The sequence below is a fragment of the Nyctereutes procyonoides genome, unplaced genomic scaffold (genome assembly GCF_905146905.1).
Source record: "Nyctereutes procyonoides isolate TBG_1078 unplaced genomic scaffold, NYPRO_anot_genome, whole genome shotgun sequence".
In the NCBI taxonomy this organism is placed as follows: domain Eukaryota; kingdom Metazoa; phylum Chordata; class Mammalia; order Carnivora; family Canidae; genus Nyctereutes; species Nyctereutes procyonoides.
In genome coordinates this window covers 66,291,948-66,312,762 of record NW_026575051.1, presented here as the reverse complement: position 1 = coordinate 66,312,762, position 20,815 = coordinate 66,291,948, and the positions used below count along the sequence as shown (strand labels likewise).

The 20,815-nt window shown below is 42.0% G+C and overlaps 1 protein-coding gene across 1 annotated transcript; it reads right to left on the bottom strand.

The window, feature by feature from the left end:
* Positions 1-741: 741 nt before the first annotated feature.
* LOC129512428 (uncharacterized) lies at positions 742-20,325 on the bottom strand. The gene is made up of 7 exons (XM_055329632.1): positions 20,201-20,325; positions 19,047-19,158; positions 17,658-17,707; positions 17,121-17,297; positions 8,370-8,487; positions 5,764-5,929; positions 742-884 (listed from the first exon to the last, which is right to left on the bottom strand). The coding sequence occupies exons 1-7, from the start codon at positions 20,323-20,325 to the stop codon at positions 742-744; spliced, it is 891 nt and encodes a 296-aa protein (XP_055185607.1).
* Positions 20,326-20,815: the final 490 nt, after the last annotated feature.

Here is a 20,815-nt window from a genome sequence, read left to right as displayed (position 1 = left end):
TCCATTCTCTATAGATGCCCATGCTAATGGTGGAATGCAGTTATAATCCACAGGTAAGCGCACAGCCTCCTGAGGTCCTCCTCATTGGCTAAATAGTTACCCTGGGAATTAATCAAAGCAAGTTAATTGATTTTGACAATTTAAAAATAAGCAGAGACCCTTGGGCCTGACCTCTTCCCTTTCCATACAAAACTTATTATTTATCCTAGAAACAGGGTGACTCTCAATCCAAACTAATTTTCTCATCAGTCATGATTAATTAACTAAATAGACCTTCTTTTTTGTATGCAGAGTAGTTAATACCCACAATTTATTTATCTGAATTTATAAATTTAACTCAGCCAATTCCACTGGCTTCACAGTGAAATTGTGAAGTGCAGTGAAAATTCTTCTAATTAAGGGCTGGAAAAAAAAAATAAAACTCTTAGAATCATCTTCAGATTTATAAAAAATATTATTCCCAATTAAACAACCTGAACATTGAAAACAGCAATTGTTGTGCAAACTAACCTATTTAAATCCCATTTAATAAAATCAAGAATATGATAATCCAAAACGAACACATTCTACATGGACTGCCTATGCAGCAGGATACATTTGGTAGCCACAGTGTTCTGGATCTGGTTGTGCCCCTGACTATTTTAAACTTGTTATTTAATCCTGCCAAGAGTGACCTCCCACGATGGTCACTCAGAGGCACCTGCCCCATACAATTAACTGGAAGGATTCATTCTCCAGCCCTTACCGGATAAGGTGTCTCACTGCAGCGTCAAACTGCAAAAATATAACCTCCCTACGAAGGAGGAGTGCCTGGGACACCTCGGTAGGGTCTTGGGGGCTCTGGAGGCTGTCAATCATTTTCTGTAGCTCTTGGAGCTCAGATCCTGGAAGATAGATGACATTTTAGTCAGATAGTGTGACCTAATGAGCCATCATTTCACCCCTGCAGCTAACTTTTTACCTAAATGTATTTTTTTGTTTGTGAGTATACTAATTATATGTTTTGCAAGATCAGCAAAGTCTTACGTTCTAGTGGCCAAGGACTGATTTATCTTCTTCCTTCCTTCTTTCCTTCCTCAATAAGATAAAAATTTGCTTTGCTTTTCAGCAGAATAAGAACATACTGTTGAATGAAAGTTTTAAATTTTACAAGGCTACAGCCTCCAGATTGAAAAAAAAGAATCAAACGAATGGAAAAAATATAGGTCTCAGTAGATCTGTTAGGGGCTTAAAGTTATTATAGATGACAAACCAGCATTCATTCCTCATAGTCGTGCCGTACAAATCAACCTCTCTGTCATTGGCTCATGGATTAAAGAAGACTCAAGACTATCCAAGGCAAGCAAGAAATATGCACTCCTGTGTGTGTGCACACATGTGCACACATACACACGCCGTCTTCTAGGAGATTCTCATCATTTTAGGAGTAGGTATGAGAGATCCTAAACAGACTTATTTTTTGGGCCCTTACTGCAAAAATGGGCCAGGTATAACAGACTTATATGTGGTGGTGGTGGTTGTTGTTTTCTTATATGTGTTTTGAATGGAAATTTATTTTTTTTTAAAATTTTTTTTTTATTTATTTATGATAGTCACACAGGGAGAGAGAGAGAGAGAGAGGCAGAGACATAGGCAGAGGGAGAAGCAGGCTCCATGCACCGGGAGCCCGATGTGGGATTCGATCCCGGGTCTCCAGGATCGCGCCCTGGGCCAAAGGCAGGCGCCAAACCGCTGCGCCACCCAGGGATCCCTTGAATGGAAATTTAAACTGGGGACATTTTGCAGCACTCAATGCCAAGTTGAGGGAACTGGCCTGCATCTAGATGGCTGTAGTATCTCCGTTATTGGCCCAGGACGGGAGCTAGTCAGAATGGGAGAGCATAGCAAGAAAATGATGAGTCCTTAGGGAGCACTGGTAGGGAAGTGGGGTGGGAGTCCACCCTTCCAGGGCTAAATAGAATGTCAGCTGATCTGAAATGTTCCTCAACTCCCATTGAGGACAGTGATAGCTTTCTACATCCCTGCTATGGGAAGAGGATTGTGGAAACTGATCACTGGGCCTGATATGTAGCCCAAGGCAGAAGAGAAATGGGATAGCTCTGAGGCACTTCCAGAGTTTCTCTCTCAATAGCTTGTCCAGACTTGAGCAGCCTCCTCCCCTCTCTGGCCTGGTTTTGGATATCTTCCCACATGCACGGAAGGCAGAGGAATTGAGGGAATGGGGAAGCTGTCCATGAAAGCCTGACTAGGGCAGAATCAGGACTGAGAAGAGATGCTTATAATTGTAATATATACTTTTGGCTTTAGGAAAAGATGAGCAGTCCAGATTTCATATCCATCTGATGCTTTACATACAAGAAAAAAATGTTTTTTAGGTACTTGTCCAGCCCCTGAAAAATTGGATCCAATCATCAAAATTTTTATGACTTCTCTATAAATCTGATGGTCATATTATACTGAAAAGAAACTTCCACCAGAAGAGGAGTCATGTTAGGGTGAATTCTACAAGAATTTTAGGGGTGGGTGGGAGGAGGGGTTGTCAGTGAGCCTTATTTGTTCAAGGCCTAGCATGATGGTCTGCAAGCGATACATTTTGTCAGGCTAAGCAGCAAACAGTTGGGGAACGTTTAGAAACCTCCGCAATGACGATGAAAAAAGAAAATAAAGTTGCCCACACCCTGTGATGAAAGCTCTGTTAAATGTAAAGTGTGTTTGGACAAGGGCTAGAAGGCAGTAAAAACAAATAAGAATATCTCTCTTGTTACAGTGGCTGGTTGCAGATAATTTTTCTCTTTTCATTGCTTCCATTATCGTTTATGTGCGTGCTGTGTGTGCCCCTTTACACTACGTCACTTCCCAGCAAAATTGTTCTGTGCTGATAGGTAGCAGAAACATTATCACCAAAACACAGATGTGGAGGTGAGGACCCGCCTTTCTTTGTTGTTTATGGATTTTAGGATCCTTATTTACATTTCCCTTTCTTAGTGGCATCAGGCTGCTGCTGGGTGGGAGGGAAGGCGGCAGGGAGGGCAGGGAAGGCAGTGGTGGTGGTGGGGTTGGAAGTAGACCCTCAGCCAGGAAACGTCGGGACACATGAGCCTTTCCCCAGGAGTGTCCCATTTGGGAAATGAGAAAGAGAGAGAGAGAGAGAGAGAGAGAGAGAGAGAGAGAGAGATAGGAATCACAATGGCCCTGTCTCCACGTGAATACTCACAAGCCAGTACATTTTGAGCCTAGTTTGTCTCAAGAGTTCCTGAAACCCTAAGTTTAGTGGATAGTATCTGGGCTTTAATTGGCCTCCTAAACCTTTACCAGGAAATCACAGTGTAAACTCCCACGGGCTGATTACATCCTCTGCTGATCCGAAGGGAGTTGCTGGCTTTCAAGGAAGGAGAGGATTTGGCAGGGTCCATAGAGCTTGTGCTCAGTGTCGAAGAGCTGCTTCCTCGGTCAAGTGGGAGGACCAAAGATGAAATCAGGAGTGTCCTCTTAAAGAATATTTTAAAGCATATAAGCCCACAAAAGTCATTTCGTCGAACTCCAAACAGCTTGGCAAGAGCTGAGAGGAGCTGGGCGAGGATAGGAAGAGACCATCTTCTCTGCTCACCTTACTTCTTGCCTCCTTCTGGGAAGCGGGCCAGCAATTGAGGAACCAAGGCTGTTTTTTTTTTTTTTTTAAGAGATGATTATCGTAGAGTGGAAAATTTTTTTTTTAAGTTCAGTTTGCTCTTTATCTATTTTCAGCAGAGTATGCAGAACTTTGCACATTCTCCCTGGAGCACAAATGTTTTCACTGGCAACAGGACAAGTGCATGTTTCTAGTTGCACACCTTGGAAAGCCCGGGCCCCACATACTTCAAGGGTTTCTGGTTCAGAGGCACAGAAATAGTAAGAAACTGATTCCCTTCATCTGGAAGGAAATCACTGTCCTCGACCATTCATCCTCACTTGCTACTGTTCCTCAGTGTCGCACTGGTAGGTGGTTCACCCTTCTCCGGACTCGCCATGTGCCATCTGGCCCATCACCTTTGCGGTGTCCTTTCCTGTCTTACCCAGACCATCCCTCCTAGTTCTCTCATTGATTCAAGTGAGGGCAAGTATCCCCAGATCACCGTCCCTGCATGCTGTCCTCCCAGCTGCCGTAGGAGTTCCTATGTGGGGTCTTTCTTTGGAAAGTTGCCTTTGACTCTATCTTGGCTTCTATCTCATCTCCATGTGACACTTGTCTCCTGGTCTCAGGGACAGGGAAAAGGCTCTAAGTGTGCTTTGGAACTTTTCTACTCTCTTGATTCTTACACTGAGGATGTGCTAGTAGTTTTGAGATCTCGGTAGTCTGCGACAATTCTGCATTTTCTGCTAAGTCCACACCAATCCAGGCCTTCTTCAGGATGCCCCTCCTCAGAGACAGAGAACCATCTTCCTCCGGGACTGCCACTCATTCCCTTCCCTAGGTCTCCCATTTGAACATTTACAGATTTCTTCAGTGCTCAGTAGCACCCTGAAAATCTACCAGCAAACAAGTGCGGGTCTCCCACAGACATCTTTATGCACTGGCCAGAGGGGAACCTGTTTGAAGACTGCTAGGTTTAAATGTTCTTTTTTTTTTTAATTTTTTTATTTATTTATTATAGTCACAGAGAGAGAGAGAGAGAGAGAGGGGGGGGGGCAGAGACACAGGCAGAGGGAGAAGCAGGCTCCATGCACCGGGAGCCTGATGTGGGATTCGATCCCGGGTCTCCAGAATCGCGCCCCGGGCCAAAGGCAGGCGCCAAACCGCTGCGCCACCCAGGGATCCCGAAGACTGCTAGGTTTAAATAGGCATATTATAATCTCATTCCATCGGCTCTTCTCATCCTTTAAAATCTTTGGCTACTCTGTTATAATATATTGTGATTAATGAATAATTAAATGACCAATGTTATCATTTGGCTGCAAGTCAAATTATTAAAATAATGAGATTAGTTTCCCTACTTTTGACCAACTCAGCTTACTAAGCATTTCAGTCTTTACCTTGTGCATTTATCTTAGAATTTAGTGCTTCGTTATGGTTTATGGTTTAACACTTGGTAGATAAAACTAAAACTTCAGTCATTTTTACTTTAGGACCATCAGGCTACTCTTAACTAATGGAGGACTGTCTGCAAAAATTCTTGACAATAAATGCTTGGCTCTGACCTTGCCATATTAGCTCACATAGGCCAAAAAGGGAATGAAAGAAAAGGAGTTTGTAGTAGGGGTATGTACATTCTTATAGAAATTTTAGAGACATTTTAACCCACAGAGCATCTCCATGAAACAGGTATTATCACCTCCATTTTATAGATGGAGAGATACCCAGAGAGTAAAGTGTCCAGCTTCCAGTAACCAATTGGTAGATACGGGGGAAAAAAAGCTTTACTTTTTTTAGGCTTGCCCACTCCTAGCTTGCTTTACTTTGTGTTCTAACCTGTAAATTTGGAGTTAATTATTTAGAGACAGTATATCATGAGGTTTTTTCTCTTTGCCCTTCTTCTCACTGTCATTTACGAAAAAATATTTTAGTTCTATCTTTCTGAGTTTTAAGATCTTCATATTAATTAACTAAATGGAGGGGAGGGAAATCTTTTCACAATGTATGTGTATATCATTTCATGACATTTTACACTTTAAAAAGCTTACAATTTTATTTGCCAATTATACTTCAGTGAAGTTGGGGGAAGAAAAGAGCTTCACAGAATTTGAAGTGAATGTTGAAGGTGATCTGAGTCACCTCTAAACACTTACCAATGCCTTCAGTTCCTCCCCAGTCACCTTTCAGGAGGTGAGCACTTAGAGGAAATTCAAAACATGTTGGACAATTTCCAAGTTTAGCAAAACTGAAAAGGTAGGCCACAATGTCATGGAGAGGAGCCATCAGCTGTAGAGTTAGCTGTAAGGCTTGAAAAGCTGCCTATGGGTAAAATCAACACAAAGAAATTTTAAGAGGTTTTTTAAGACATGTATAAAAAGATATGAGCATCGATTAGGAATAGTATCTTTAAACAAAAATATTAAACATTTTCACAATATAGGATAATAATCACAGGATAATATCTGAAAAACAGAACAACAAACCTATTCATCAACCAGATTACATGTCTTTGGAGAAGGTAACTCTAGGAGTGAGGGGTTTAAAACAATATGTTTCTCTTTGTTTAAAGCCATTGGTGACCATAAACACAGCAAAATGCGTTTGTATGACCACTGATGTATTACAAGGGTCACAGATAAACTCCTAGCAGGAACCCATATTCAGACAACATTGCCCTGAGGGAATACCTGTAAGCGAAACACAGATATTGATCAATGTGGTTCAAACACACAACTAAAAAAATCAAACATCGAACTTAAATATTAATGTTCAAGTGAAGGAAAAGTGGAAAATTATGATCCAACTGAAAGAAGGTAGTATTTTTACATATATTTTTTAAAACACTTAAAATTCTTCAATGAAAGAATAATTATTTTTAATTATTTGAGGAAACTCCATGCTGTTTTCCATAATGGCTGCCCCAACTTACATTCCCATCCACAGTGCACAAGAATTCCCTTTTCTCCACATCTGTGCCAATATTGCTGTCTCTTGTCATTTTGACAATAGCCATCCTAACAGGTATGGGGTGCTCTCTCATTGTGGTTTTGATTTGCATCTCTCTGAGGCTTAGCAATGTGGAGCATCTTTTCATGTACCTGTTGGCCATCTGGTTGTCTTCTTTGGAGAAATGTTTATACATGCCTTTGCCCATTTTAAAATCAGATTTTATTGTTGTTGTTGAGTTATAGACGTTCCTTACATATTTCAGGTATTACCCCCTTATCAGATATGTGGTTTGCAAATATTTTTCCCATTCTGTAAGTTGCCTTTTCATTTTGTTGATGGTTTTCTTTGTTGAGCAGAAGCTTTTTAGTTTGATGTGGCCCCACTTACTTATTTTTGCTTTTGTTGCCTATGCTTTTCATTTTATATCCAAAAAATTATCATCCAGACCAATGTCAAGGAGCTTTTCCCATTTTCCTCTGAGAGTTTTCCAGTTTCCAGTGTTACATTTAGTCTCTAATTCACTTCAATTTAATATTTGTGAGAAGTGAAAGATAGCAGTACAGTGTCATTCTTTTGCATGTAGAACTACCATATGATCCTCCCACTTCTGGGTACATATCCAAAATCAGTATCCCAAAGAGATTATCTACACTCTTACGTCTATTCATTACTCACAATAGCCGAGCTACGGAAACAGTCAAAGTGTCCAGTGGATAAATGGAGAAAAAAATGTGAAACACACACACACATACACACACACACAGAGGAATATTATTCAGACATTAAAAAAAGAAAACCCTGCCATTTGCAATAACATGGATGAACCTGGAGAATATTATGCTAAGTAAAACAACCAGCTAGGGAAAGACACATACCGTACAATCTCACATGTGTAATCTAAAAAACAAATAAAATGTCGAACTCATAGAAAGACAGTTACCAAGGGGTGGGAAATGGATAGATGTTGGTCAAAGGGTGCAAATTTTCAGTTACCAGATGAATAGATTCTAATGCACAGCATGGTGCCTACAGTTAATGATAATGTATTGGATAATTGGAATTTGCTAGGGGAGTAGGTAAGTGTTCTTACCACACACAAAAGAAGGTGACTATGTGAGGTGATAGATATGTTAATCAATTTAATTGGGGTAATCATTTCATAATGTACACATATGTTAAATCATATTGTACACTTCAAATATATACATTTATTTGTTACATCTCAATAAAACTGGGGCAGGGGAAAAAAGGGTAAGAAACCTAGGTTGTTAAACAGGTCTTCATCCAACAAAGAAAAATCAGAATGTTCCCGAATTGCCATTTTTCAACACTGCACTTTACTCAGAAAATACTTATTTGAGTGCTCTGTGTATTTCTAGGTCTACTCTTTTTTTTTTTTTTTTTAAATGGTTAACAATGTTTTACTCTCACAGCAAGTTAGGTACAGAGAGCAACCCCTGAAAAAACAGGCTGATTACCAGGATTGTGATCTCAACTTGTCATTAAGCTTCAGGGCATCAGGGTGGGGTTCTCGGGAAGGGCTTGGGAGGAAATTGAGGATTAATAAGGAATGTGGGGAGCTCGAATTAGTGTTCATTAGTGACTAGGGAAAAACAGAACTCGGGAAATAACGAGGCCCAGGAGAAATGATTATAAAGCAGGCAAAAAGTACGGGGAGCTGTGTGAAGATTTCAGTTCTTATTTAGCTCTGGAAAAAAACAAGAGATGTTCTCTGAAATGGATACTATCAACCATGAGACTAAAACTCCAGCCAGTTTTCATTCTGGCACACATGAAAAAAAATACAAACCTTTTCTGGCAGAGTTTTGAACATAACCAGCACTTCAGAAGGATGGGGAATGAACCATAAATTGAGGAAGACTTTCCCGTCGGCAGACAGCAGACACCGTGGCCGGGGCTGAAACCTCCTGCAGCGTTAGAAGAGACTGTGGGTAGGCACCGCATTTCTCTTTAAGAAAGAGGCGCCCCAAGTGAACTATTTATAACCACCGCCCTGCAGCCACAGCAAGAGCAGGGCTGTGGTGACACCCGAGCAGGCCCATGGAGCAGGCCCAGCGTCCAAGCCTGGGCCAGCAGGCCTCCTTGTCAGGCCGCGCACAGGTGGCCCCGGTTATAAATAACCCTGGAGAAAAGCAGTGAGGCCACTTTTAGCCTCAGCCTCGGGTTGGAGGAAGCAGTGGGCTTGCAGGGAGGGAGGGAAAGGTGTGGTAAGAAAGCAAAGAGAGGACGCGAATCAGGCGGCTCGCACCATTCTGGGGGTCACGTATTTTCTCACTTATTTCTTATGACCTTAGACCGGACCCGTTCTGTCGTTTCACAGATGAGGAAATTGAGGCCCTATGAGATCTTGCCTGCCCAGCTCCTAAGAGACGAAGTTGATACATGCAGATCTGTCCAGTTCTAGAATCCAAGCTCTAGGGACCAGCCTCTATTTTCCTTCCTCCCCATCCATGTTTTTTGCCAGGTTCTCCAGACTCTGGCCCTCTCTTAACTTCCTTCTCCTCACTGCCCTCCTCTTCCTCCGAATACAATATGATTTCTTAGGGGGGCACGATAGCTGTCTCTTTGGTGTAGGTCTACAGACAGACACATAATCCTTGTACGTCTGGTTTAAGAATTCACACAAGCCCAGGTACCGACCACCTGGCCTGAGCGGCACAATGTCACCAGCACCTCTGAAGCCTGACGTGTGCCTCCCTGGTGGCCCTCGGAGAAACCACCATCTGAATTTCACACTCATCACTGTTGGTTTTTCTTTGTAGTTTTACCACAAGTGATAAACCATGAAAGGATTATTTTGTTGGGTTTTTCCTGTTTTTGACCTTCACACCAATGGAAGCTCATGGTCTTTCTAGTACACTCACTGGGGAAGGTGGCATCTTGACCTGGCTTCTATATCACCTCAGGAATGGGGTGGCCCACTGCAACAGAGGGTGGGGTGAGGGGGCTGCTTTCCTTGAACGGATTTGATGCCTTTACGTCTAATTGTGCTCATCTGGTGTGAAAATGGCGCTATGTGCAGTTAATGGGTGTGGATTCTGGCATCGGAGGACCCCGTTTTGAGACCCACTTCCATCCCCCACAGCTGTGTGGCCTTGGATGCATCTGAGTCCTTTCATACATAAAATGAGGATAATGCTTCCTAACTCACAGGATTGGTGTAAGCAATAACTTTTTAAAAGAGTACCAAGCACGTGAAAAGTATTCTATAAATTGTGAGCTGCTATACAAAGCTTGTTATTAGGGATGCCTGGTTGGCTCAGCGGGTGGTCGTCTGCCTTTGGCCCAGGGCATGATCCTGGAGTCCCGGGATTGACTCTCACATCGGGCTCCCCGCATGGAGCCTGCTTCTCCCTGTGCCTGTGTCTCTGCCTCTCTCTGTGTGTCTCATTAATAAATAAAAATCTTTAAAAAACAAAACAAAAAAATCAAAGCTTGTTATTAGAATGCTAAGGTGAGGGTATCTAGCGGAGTGGCCAAGGGTGGGTGGAGAGCAAGGGATGCCTGTGGCCCAGTAGAGAGGCATGTAAGTACCCTCAAGGGGAGAGGATGTGTGTGTGGGGGTACTTGTTAAAAGTGGGAACCTGACACATTAATGAGAGCACATCCTAAAACTGAGGGTTATAGGGACGGGCTAGAGACAAGTGCCACCTCAGGCCTGTCTCGGTTATGCTGGACAAGGCAGGCCTTGCAGGCAGAGAGACAGACAGTGGAAGGAGATGTGCAGTGGGTATGGAGCCCTCACCCTCACATCAACCCCTGCCCAGGGCACCTGGGGTCCACCTCAGCCCTCAGCTCTGCTCTTCCCACCCTGCCCCTAGTCCTGGACAGTTGTGTTCACTCTTCTGGTTGCAAAGGCCATCTATTCGCCAGTGACACCCGAATCCACATGTGTACGCCTGGTCGCCTCCACAGCTCCAGACTCCCAACCTGCTTCCTCTTGGCTGGCAGTGTTTCAGATCATCTCAATGGGACAAGGCAAGAACTGAACTCCTTATTCTCTTCCACCCCAATCCTGTGGCTGCTCTGTGTTCAAAAGAACCACAAACCCCTGTCCCTAAAATCCGGAGATCAGGGAGTCATTTTTAGATCCTCCCTTCTCCTTTTCTCTCCAGGTCCTACTCATCCCACTATCCTCTCATACCTGTACTCAGTTTTCATTCCCACTTCCACTGTCCATAGCAAGGACTCTGGGTGGGAGGGTCCCATCTCACCTTCCGGGGAGGGGCACTTTGGATGTCACAGGGGTGTTTTTTGACTCTTGTTATTGTTTCTGGGTCTCTGGGAGAGATTCAGATGACCCTTTCCACTTATTAAGTAAAACGTAATTCATTTTAACTGAGGGCTGAATGTTTTGAATATCAAATATTCTGAGCATGAGACTTTTTAAATCATTAAAACTTTACATGAAATAAATCATTGGCCTGAAAGCTACCTTTCAAGTCTCAGGGTTTTTTAATCAGGTAATTTGAAGCTCGGGAACAAAGGATAGTGTTAGATTGGAGAATTTCCTTTATTTCAGCAACCACAAAGTTGTCCTGGAGCAGATCAAAGCCAGTGTAATCCAGTCTTATCTCTATTGTTCAATTCACAATGTCCAAAGGTGCCCCCAAAGAAACATCAAATATCAACAATAAAAAGTCACCAGGCCTGTGGCTGAGCACATGAGGTTGCAGACCAAGGGGCTGGCAACAGCAGCATGGTTGAACCAGTCCTTGGCCTTGGAGAAGCACATATATCCCTGGAACCTTCTACCAAGTGTTATCCTTTATTCCTCATCCATTCATTCCTTCCATTTCCACCCCTGCCTGCAGCAAGCAGCCATCTGCTGGGGAAGGACAGAGAGAGTAGCAGAAAGCTCTAGGTGCAAAGCGCAGGAGTATAGCCCAGGTCTCAGCCCTACAAGGAGGATTCCTCTGTTCTCCTTGTGGATGGCCCGTCAACTCCCTAGGCTGTCAGTTCCTTGACCTGCTCAACAGCATCCCCCTTCACCTTCATCCCCCTTCAGCCATCCACTCTGAGGCCACATTCCAGACCTTATCATTACCTGGGACCACATTATCTCCAAAGACTATTAAACTCAACATCCCACTTTCCCATCTCAACCTTTTATTCCAGTTTTCTCACTCATTCAGTCCCAGTAAACCTCCTTATCCCTCTAAAATATGCTCCTTGACATCATCCAGCCCTCTGGTCTTCCCCCTTCCATCCGTCAGTTCCATTCTGGCCTTCCTCCCTTCCCTGCCTAGATTGGGTTTCACAGTTAAGCATAGGAACTATTCTCTCACCAGAACCTTCCAGTCTGTTTCTTTGTATTTACGACCCACCTACCCAGCAAAACCCCAACTCTGGATCCCTCCAGCTATTATGCTTTCTGCTTCTAGTTGCGTGTTGCTGAGCACAGCTGGGGGAAATCACACCACTAATTCTATTGATGCAGCAACAAGTAAATGGTTTCCAGCCTGAGTTGTGTCACCCTGGGACAGCCCTATTCTTTCCTTTGATCAGCTTTCGTGCCCATTTCCTTTTCTAATAATTCCAAGACTTCTTTCAGCCTCATACCAAATTCCTGCCAGCAGATGATGATATGGTCTGTTATTTCATAACTGAATTAAAAGCCATTGGCTGGAACTCACCCTACTTCCTGTGGGCCCTGCCGCCTACCCCCATCCTCTCTTTCAATCAAGGTCAAAGGCAGAGGTACACACCTGGGATATGAAATGAAGATGGCCACTGCCCTCAAGATTCTTACATTTATGAGGCAGCTAGACATGCAAACATGATTGAGGATAGAAGCACGGTGCAATGGAAGCACAGTTGGCCCTTGAACAACACAGGGGTTAAAGGGTGCTGACCCACCCTGAAGTGGAAAATCTGTGCATAATTTTGACTGCTCAAAAACTTAACTGCTAATAGCCTATTGTTGACCAGAAGCCTTACTTATACATCAATAGTCAATAAACACATATTTTTATGTTATATATATTATATACTCAATTCTGATAATAAAGTTAACTAGAGAAAAGAAAATGTTATTAAGAAAATCATAAGGAGGGGCAGCCCCGGTGGCGCAGCGGTTTAGTGCTGCCTATAGCCTGGGGGCGTGATCCTGGAGACCCTGGATCGAGTCTCACGTCAGGCTCTCTGCATGGAGCCTGCTTCTCCCTCTGCCTGTGTCTGCCTCTCATTCTCTCTCTGTGTCTCTATGAATAAATAAATAAAATCTTAAAAAAAAATCATAAGGAAGAGAAAATATATTTACAGTATTTTACTATAGTTATATAAAAAAATTACTGTTTAAGTAGACCTGTGCATTCAAAGCCATGTTGTTCAAGGGTCAACTGTATGTGAAAGTGCAGCGAACATGCAGAATAGGAAGCGTCTGAGACCTGTTGGAAGGTTATTGGAAGAAATTCACCACTGAGGCTTCTGAGCTGTGATTCATTATCTTCCTCTCTACGTTTCTTCCTCTTTATGGCACTGCCATTTTTCCCCACTTAAAGAAATTGTGGTAAAATATACATAACATGAAAATTATCATTGTAACCATTTTTAAATGTCCAATTCAGTGGCATTAAGTGCATTCACGTTGTTGTGCAATTGTCATCATCATCATCTCCAGAACTTTTTTCCATCTTCTAAAACGGAAACTACCAGTTAAACAATAATTGCACTGCCACTTTCGCATTTACTCAAGCCAGAGACTCTGGATAACACCCTAGATTCCTCCTTTTCTTTTAGCTTCCCATTGAATCCAGCACCTGGCCAACTGATTTTGCCTCCTAAACATCTCCTCTCTCTACAGTTTCAGCAGCTTCCTAAATGAGATCCATGACAATCATCTTACTACACTTTCCCTGCTATTGAAGGACAAATGCCAGACTTCTAGATCTTGCCCATCCTTCTGTAGATTCTACTTCCCCTTGCTTATCCTCACAGACTCTGGGTAGGAACCACTCAAAGAGTCCACGTGCTGTCTTACATCTCTGTGTCACTCTACATGGGGCTCTCTCAGCTTGAACTGAAGTTCTTTCCCTTGTCTACCTGAAATACTAACCATCCTTTAAGACCTAGGTTAAGCATCCCCTTTTCCCTGCAGCCTGCCTTGCTCCCCATCCCCATATCCCCAATCTTTTAGATAATACTGAACATTTCCTGGTGGGTGCTTTTATTATACTCTTATTTTATTCTTTATCACAATGTACTGTAATCACCTATTTCCCTTTGCCTGAATGGCAAGGACCACGTCTATTCATTGTTGTACAGCACTTGGCACCAAGGTTGCCATGTACAGCTGTTCAGGCTGCACTCTGAGGCAGCCAGCAGTGGCCAAGATCCAGCTTATGTGTTACTTGCCAAGCTCTGCACCTTGGCATGGGGCTACACCTGCCCAGACGAAGGAGAGCCTCTTCTAATGGGCATAAAGCACCATATGGGATCCTGCCAGCTCTGATTAATGTAAGAATTTGATTAATGTTAGTATCCTCTCTCTCCCTTCTTCACCCCTCCATCAGCTGACACCACTGCTCTTGGAGTGTGGCCGAGTATCATCCCAGTCTCCAGATTCTAGTCTCCTCTGGAGCTGTGAAAAGCAAGGAGGCCTCAAGGGGCATCCTTCTTAGGAGGAGAACTCCCCTTGGCTCCTCTTCTATAGAGGTTTTGGTTTGAGGATAAGGTGGTCTCTGTTAAAACTAAACACAGTACATTGCAGCCTTTAAAGGATTAAGTAGCATCTTGGAATCTTAAACCTACAGAACTCACGGGGCTCTTCTGGTCAAGGGATGGCAAACATTAAGCAGGGAGGCCACCTTTTCCCTGTTCTTGGCCATAGTAGACATTGCCAATCAATTGCAGCACTTTCATAAGCTTGGGATGTCTCAGAATCGTCAGCAGGGCATTAACTGTTAGAGTTGACATTTAAAAGAAAACTTCTTATCTTTGACCTAATCCAACTCCATATTTTAAGAATGAGTAAGTGAGAACCTCTGTCCTCTATGACCCTCATCATTCGCCAACTCTGTCCCTTCATCTCTAAACTTGTCCTGGGGTGATTCCCATCTATCATTTCATGAATATTTTCAAATGACCCCTTTCCAGGAAGTCTTTCCTTGGCCATTCCATTCCTTAGAATCAAGTTCTAGATACTCTAACACTAAAAATTTTAGCATGTCTAACTTTAGAGAGCTGCTTCAATTTCCTCACTCCTCAGATGAAGAGTTAAGGTTCAGAGAATGAAGAGAAGTGATTGTCCTGAGGGCAGCTTATAATTGAGCCAGGTAAAGTCCAAATAATCTAACTCCCAGGCCATGGCTTGCTCCACTGTACCTCCTTGTGGCTGATGTTCATTTTTATTAATACTCAGTACCTGGAATCATAGACTTTGGAGTTAAAAATAATCTTCTATAATACTTTTAAAATCTTCCATATAAGACAGAAGTTCCTTTCTCTATGGCTCCATTCTCTGTAGTGTATTAAAGGGATATGTTGAAATCTAGAGAGTTTAGGAAGCAGGAGACAGGTATGGTCGAAAAATACTGAATCTTCATCAGTCACTGCTAATTCACTGCCTAACTCTATGACTTGGGCTCTGGGCGTGGTGGTGCTCATTTTGCTCACTCTTTTATTAATCAAAGCCCTGCCATGAAAATTATATTATACTAACTGACCAGATGATTTAGGGCTCTAGGTTCATCCCCTTTAAATGATGGTTTCCCTTAATCTTTAGAAAACACACAGTCATCTACAAAAAACATTAAGGAATAGAGCAAGACTTACAAGTTAGAGAATTTTTAAAAAAATTTTCCTTTCTACTTCCTGACCTCCTAATTTGAGTGCTTAGAACAGATCAGAAACAAAAACAGACTTCCTGAATACATTTTATCCTAAACACAAATAAAATGAACATGTGGTTAGACTTCTGGAAACTATTTTAAAAATTTGATCCCAAATGTAGAATGGGCTTATAAATGGTTGACTTGGCTAGTGGGTAGATGAGATAATGAAATTAAGAAGTCTTAGAGGATTATCCTGTGTTGTTTCATATAAGAGAAAGATATGCTTCAGCCTCATTGGGCAACAAGTGTCCAGTCAAACTCTTAAGCAAAATGGTCAGGCTTACTGAGGTCTGTTTGCCCTAAACTTACTTCAAATGCATTCTTCCATTGGGTAGATCCTGAAGTCTACCCAAGTGAATGCACTGGTTGAGTTCATGAAACAAACACTGGTGTCCACAAACTGGGCACCTATAAAAGTATCAACGTAGGACTGGTCACTATTTTGGTAGCCAGCTGTCAGTCAGTCAAGGGCTTACAAACTCGAGTTTTTTCATTCTCCAGCTTTCTCTAGCCTGTTATGTCATCCTCATTTTTTTTTTTTTTCCTTTTGGTGAGCTCTGACTTATCTGTCACCTCCTCTTTGAATTTCTCCCTCAGGCCCTGGGCTACAGTTAAGCACCTCTTTTGTGTCCTCATAGAACATTTCACATAACTGTAGCAGATTATCTTTAAAATCTTTGAAGTTACTTTCTTGTGTAGGGAGCTTTCCCCACCACTGAACTGAGGGAGAAAGCTCTGTAATTTACTGCCAGTGTCAATGGCTTATTTACTTTTGTAAGTCCAGCACATAGCAAAGTGCCTGGTACAAAGTAAGCACTAAATAAATACTGGTTGGATAATGCATGAAGGAATAAGTGAGTGAATGAGTAGTCTGATACAAATGCTCTTTCAATTCGTTCATCTGTCTGTGTTCTAGGATCATATTTACTGAATATTACTATTAACTTGATGCTAAGTTCTATACCTTAAGGGGAAGAGTAAGGAGGAAAGTAAGCTCACCCTGCAGGATGTTTTTGCTCCCCCTTGGAGCATAACTGTGTAATACCCCTTCCTTTTTTCTTTGTTTTTTAAGGAAATGTGGTTGCTGACTGCACAGGTATGCTAACTCCTTCATCTGGGTGAGTGAACTCTAAGCAGGTTAAGATCATTTGGGAAACTGAACAAGGTATGATAAGGAAGTATGGAAGCAGCTCTGCTCTTATCATTTAATATCATTCTACATGTGTTTTTTTTTCCTCTGTCAGAGAAATACAGAACATATTTATCCAAAGTGCTGGCGTTATCAGTGTTATGCGTGTATGTGTGTTTCTTATTTCTTCTGCTCCATTGAGTAAAATATTTGAAGTCAGGAGAGTTCAAGATCAAGTTTACTCATTTGTTTGCTTATTTTAGATGCTAGCTTATGTAAAAGGGTGTGACTGATGGAAATCTCTGGGCTCTCCAGGGGAAAACAAAACTGCATGGACTGAAAAAGCAGTGAAACAGTCCATAAACAAAGAACTTGTTCTGAGCTCAAATACGAAGATACTGTTCTTCTTAGAGTCTTAAACTCTTTCTTTTGCCCTTATAAACCAGAAGATCAAGGACAAATGCAATAAAGAAAGCAAGATTATTCCCATAGCAAACTTAACATGCCTCCTCCCTCTTCCCTGGGAGGGGTAAGGATATGGAGTGGGGAGTAAAAAACCCTAAAGGAAATTACACACCTGGGGTCAGCCTTGAGGCCCTCCTTGGAATCTCTCAACCCTTTCTTTTCTTGTGGTTGCCCCACCATGAAAAAGGTGTCCCTGATGGTAGGGAAATCTTCCAGCAGGGCTCTCAGGCTATTACAGTATGCCATAATCTGACCTCGAAGAGCGTAGTGAGACATACGGCAGTTGAACCTGAAAAATGAGAAGAGATGATGTCCAGAAGGTGAATCAAAGTTATTCCACCTTTCCCAAGAGGATCTGCTCCCTAAAAGATCTTTCAAAGATAATAGAGGACCTCATCAGGAAGAAAGTTCTATCTGGGTAAGGGTGAAGGCAGAAGCATGGCACATAGCGCCTCTTCAAAGCGCCTCCCATCCTTCACTTCTGATGTTCTCTGTGTCAGAGGATAGTTTGGTTTGATTTTATCCAAGAGAATTGTGTTTATTTAAGAACAAACCACCTGACTCATTGTCTGGATTTCTATATAACACTGCAGTTTATTGAATTGAGTCAGAGAAATCAGCATATGTTGTTCACATATACCATACTTACTTCTGACAATATTCAACTATAACATCTCTCTTGACTTTACCAATTTCATCCTGTAATAAAAGAGAATGATAGTTCTTCTATTAGATGGTTGGCTATAAAAATTCTCCATCCTAGTACACGTATACAAACTTCTAACAAAGTAGGAAAAGGCTGCACAGTTGACATATTCTTTCTGAAGGCCAACTTGCTGAGAGAGAACTCCATGGTTCTCTCCTGCTCCTGCACACCTTGTTGAGTATGCCCGGAATGCAAGGCCTTGACCACTCTACCTGGGCCATTTATCAGGGTTCTGTTTGCAAAGAGCAACTTTGAAGGATGAGGTAATGTCTTCCTTCAGGAAAAATAGCAAGCCTGCCATAAAAAGAGGTGGATCCCTTAAGCTCAATGTTATGCAACTGTGACCAAAAAACAAAAACAAAAACAAAAACAAAAAACAAAACCCACTGCATACATCTAGTTTCCTCCATGTTGCCCCCTTGGGACTTGGGAGGCAGAGGGAACTGACACAAATAGGAAACTCATGTCACCCGCTCTGCTGTGAGTCATAAAGTTCTTTGTCTCTGATCTAGGAGTCTTGTGTTTTCTAATCTGATAGGCCTTGGATAATCCTGAAGAGGAGTTAATGAGGTATAACATTTTTCACTTGGTCAATATTTTTTAATATGATAGTAAAAAAAGGTAATTAAATATCTCAATAACTTATTAAAATGAGTCCTTTGCATCCATTATTGCTCAGCAGTAATCTAGAAGTCTGGCCTCCCTCACATCACATTTATAGAACTGGATTAGGGAAATTTAAGTCTTTCCTTTTCAGTCACAGATAGGGAAGAAACCTAGAGACAGTAAACCTGTGATTTCTCTCCCAAATAACTATGTATTAGCCTAATGACTTTCTTGTCAAAAAATTAATGAGTAATGAAATCATATTCACAAAATTAAGCAATACTTTTAACTGATTATGGACTTGAATTTTATATTTTCCAACAGAGTAAGCTGGTATAAATAGAAACATGGCACTAACATCTGGAAATCAGATAACATATGAATTAGATAGTTAAGAGCCCTTGCTCACCTTGTCTAAACCCCATGAACATCTGTGGGTCACTCAAGAGTGGGCTAATGTTCCAGAGCAGGTGCTGAAACTAGTTCCGTTTAGAAAGTGACAAAATAAAATGTGGTCTTGGAAAAGATGTGCATATTTTTAAAACTAGAATGCAATCAGCTTGAATTACTTCCTTTCTACTTATTGAGTTTCCTTTTACAGTTCCTTATATTTTCAATAGTCCTATCCAAATAGGCTGAAAGCAACAGATTACAAGTTAAGAATTTTTATTTGCTCAAGTGTAAAAGATAATGAGAGCTTTAGGGAGCCCTTCTCACTAAACTCACAAAGCTCTTCATTCTGTCGTCCATGGTTTGTTTCTTGAGGAGGAAGGTGTTCAGCATCATGTCCCGCAGCCCCACCTTTTCTAGTTGAATAGACACAAAAGCCTCCGGAGCCCTGATAAATGAACAGAGACATCTGAGCCCAAGGCAGGAAGTAAGTGGACATATAATAAAAAAAATAGCTCAAGAGCTTTTCCTGGAGGACAGGTAGCCTGGGGCTAAGTGCTGGGCATTGCAACAGGAGAGCAGGTGGCTCTGTCACCATGGTTCTCATCTTCTTCAGATGTTCTAATTGTATTCACTAAAGATGCTGATGTGTCACCACCCTCCTTGGGGCCCCCATGTGCCTGAAGCATGTATCAGCAGTCCCTCCTCTGTCCTCAACTTCATGGCCTGGCTCAGTGTTTGTACTACTCAGGTCCCTTTGTGCCTCCTGGTCTCTACACAGGGGAATGTGGACTGAAGCGGCTTCCCAAGGGTCCTCTTGACTAGACATATGGGTCTTAAATCTTCCATCCACATTTTGGGAATGTGAACCTAGGGTATTTGAACTTGGCCATATGTCAGATTAATGACATCTTTAGTAGTAGAGTAGTTTTGTGCTTTTTTTTTCCATTTTAAATTTGCTAGAATTAAACTATCATTGGAAATACTCAGAATGTTTATTATTGAATACAAATATCTCTCTTTCTCTGTCATGGTGAAAAGAGATGAAGACACAGGACATTTCTGATTTATAGCCATCTCTCTGTAGAGGCTATACCTCTCTGATCGTGCGGCACCTATCATCCTAAGCAATGGTAAAACCCTTGTTAGAATGGTGAGGGTAGTTCTGTGCTTTTCAGTTTAAGATAAACATGGAAAATTTGGAGAGGCCCATATTCTTCTTCCTTGTATTCTGTCTGTTGAAATATATAGAAAGAGGGAAGACAAGAGAAAGGAGCAAAGAGGTTGAAATAAGGAACCACTGACTCTTCATAAACTGCATATTGGAAGGAGTTGAGCCTTCTCAGTGTTCACGCAAGGTCTTCAAAACTAAACACATGCTGATCACTTTGGGAATTTAGGCATCCTTTAATCCCATAATATTATGTTATTAATTGGCTTAAAAGAGGACACTTTTGTTACTTTAAACAAACCCCTAGTGCATGCAGTACCTTTTGGTAGCATGGAATTTTTCTGAAGGATAAGTAAGGTTGTCTGGAACTTTTGAAGTTGGGGCTAACAGTAAGTTCTCTACGCCATTCACAATTTTGGAATTTCTTCTTCTGGCTGGACCCATTCCACCATTTCTCAGATATGAACTCATTTCCTAAAATGTTTTAAACCAAAGTGAATTAAGTTTGTTGGATTTGTAAGGCTTATAGTATTGACTGCAAAATTATCTCATAGCCACGCTGACCCCAAACACATGTGAAATGCCTTCGTACATGTGATGGGGACGGGCTGGAGTGGAAGAGAGAGAAGGGAAACAGAGGGGAGGAGAGGAGACAGTAAGAGAGGGAAGGGAAGGGTACAACGTAGGAGTGAGGCAGTAAGTGTAACTACTTCCAGAATAAAATGCAGTTGTCTAAATGGCCCTGAAAAAAAAAATTCTCCATTCTACAAGGTAGCTAGTTGGAGTGCTCTGTACAGAGTGGCCTCTCAGGAAATACTGCTGATGGACTTCATGGTTACAAGATCTGAAAAACTGAGGCAGGGTGCCCACTGCGGTTCAGCCTAAGCAAATGGAGGTAGGCTATACATGCTCCCACGCACAATGTAATGATAAG

Coding starts and splice junctions, on each gene's coding strand:
- LOC129512428 (XM_055329632.1), bottom strand. CDS start 20,325: ATGGGTCCAGCCAGAAGAAGAAATTCCAAAATTGTGAATGGCGTAGAG. Junction 17,298..17,657: donor ATAGTTGAATATTGTCAGAA/GTAAGTATGGTA, acceptor CTCATTTTTCAG/GTTCAACTGCCGTATGTCTC. Junction 5,930..8,369: donor TCAAAACTCTGCCAGAAAAG/GTTTGTATTTTT, acceptor TTTTACCCATAG/GCAGCTTTTCAAGCCTTACA.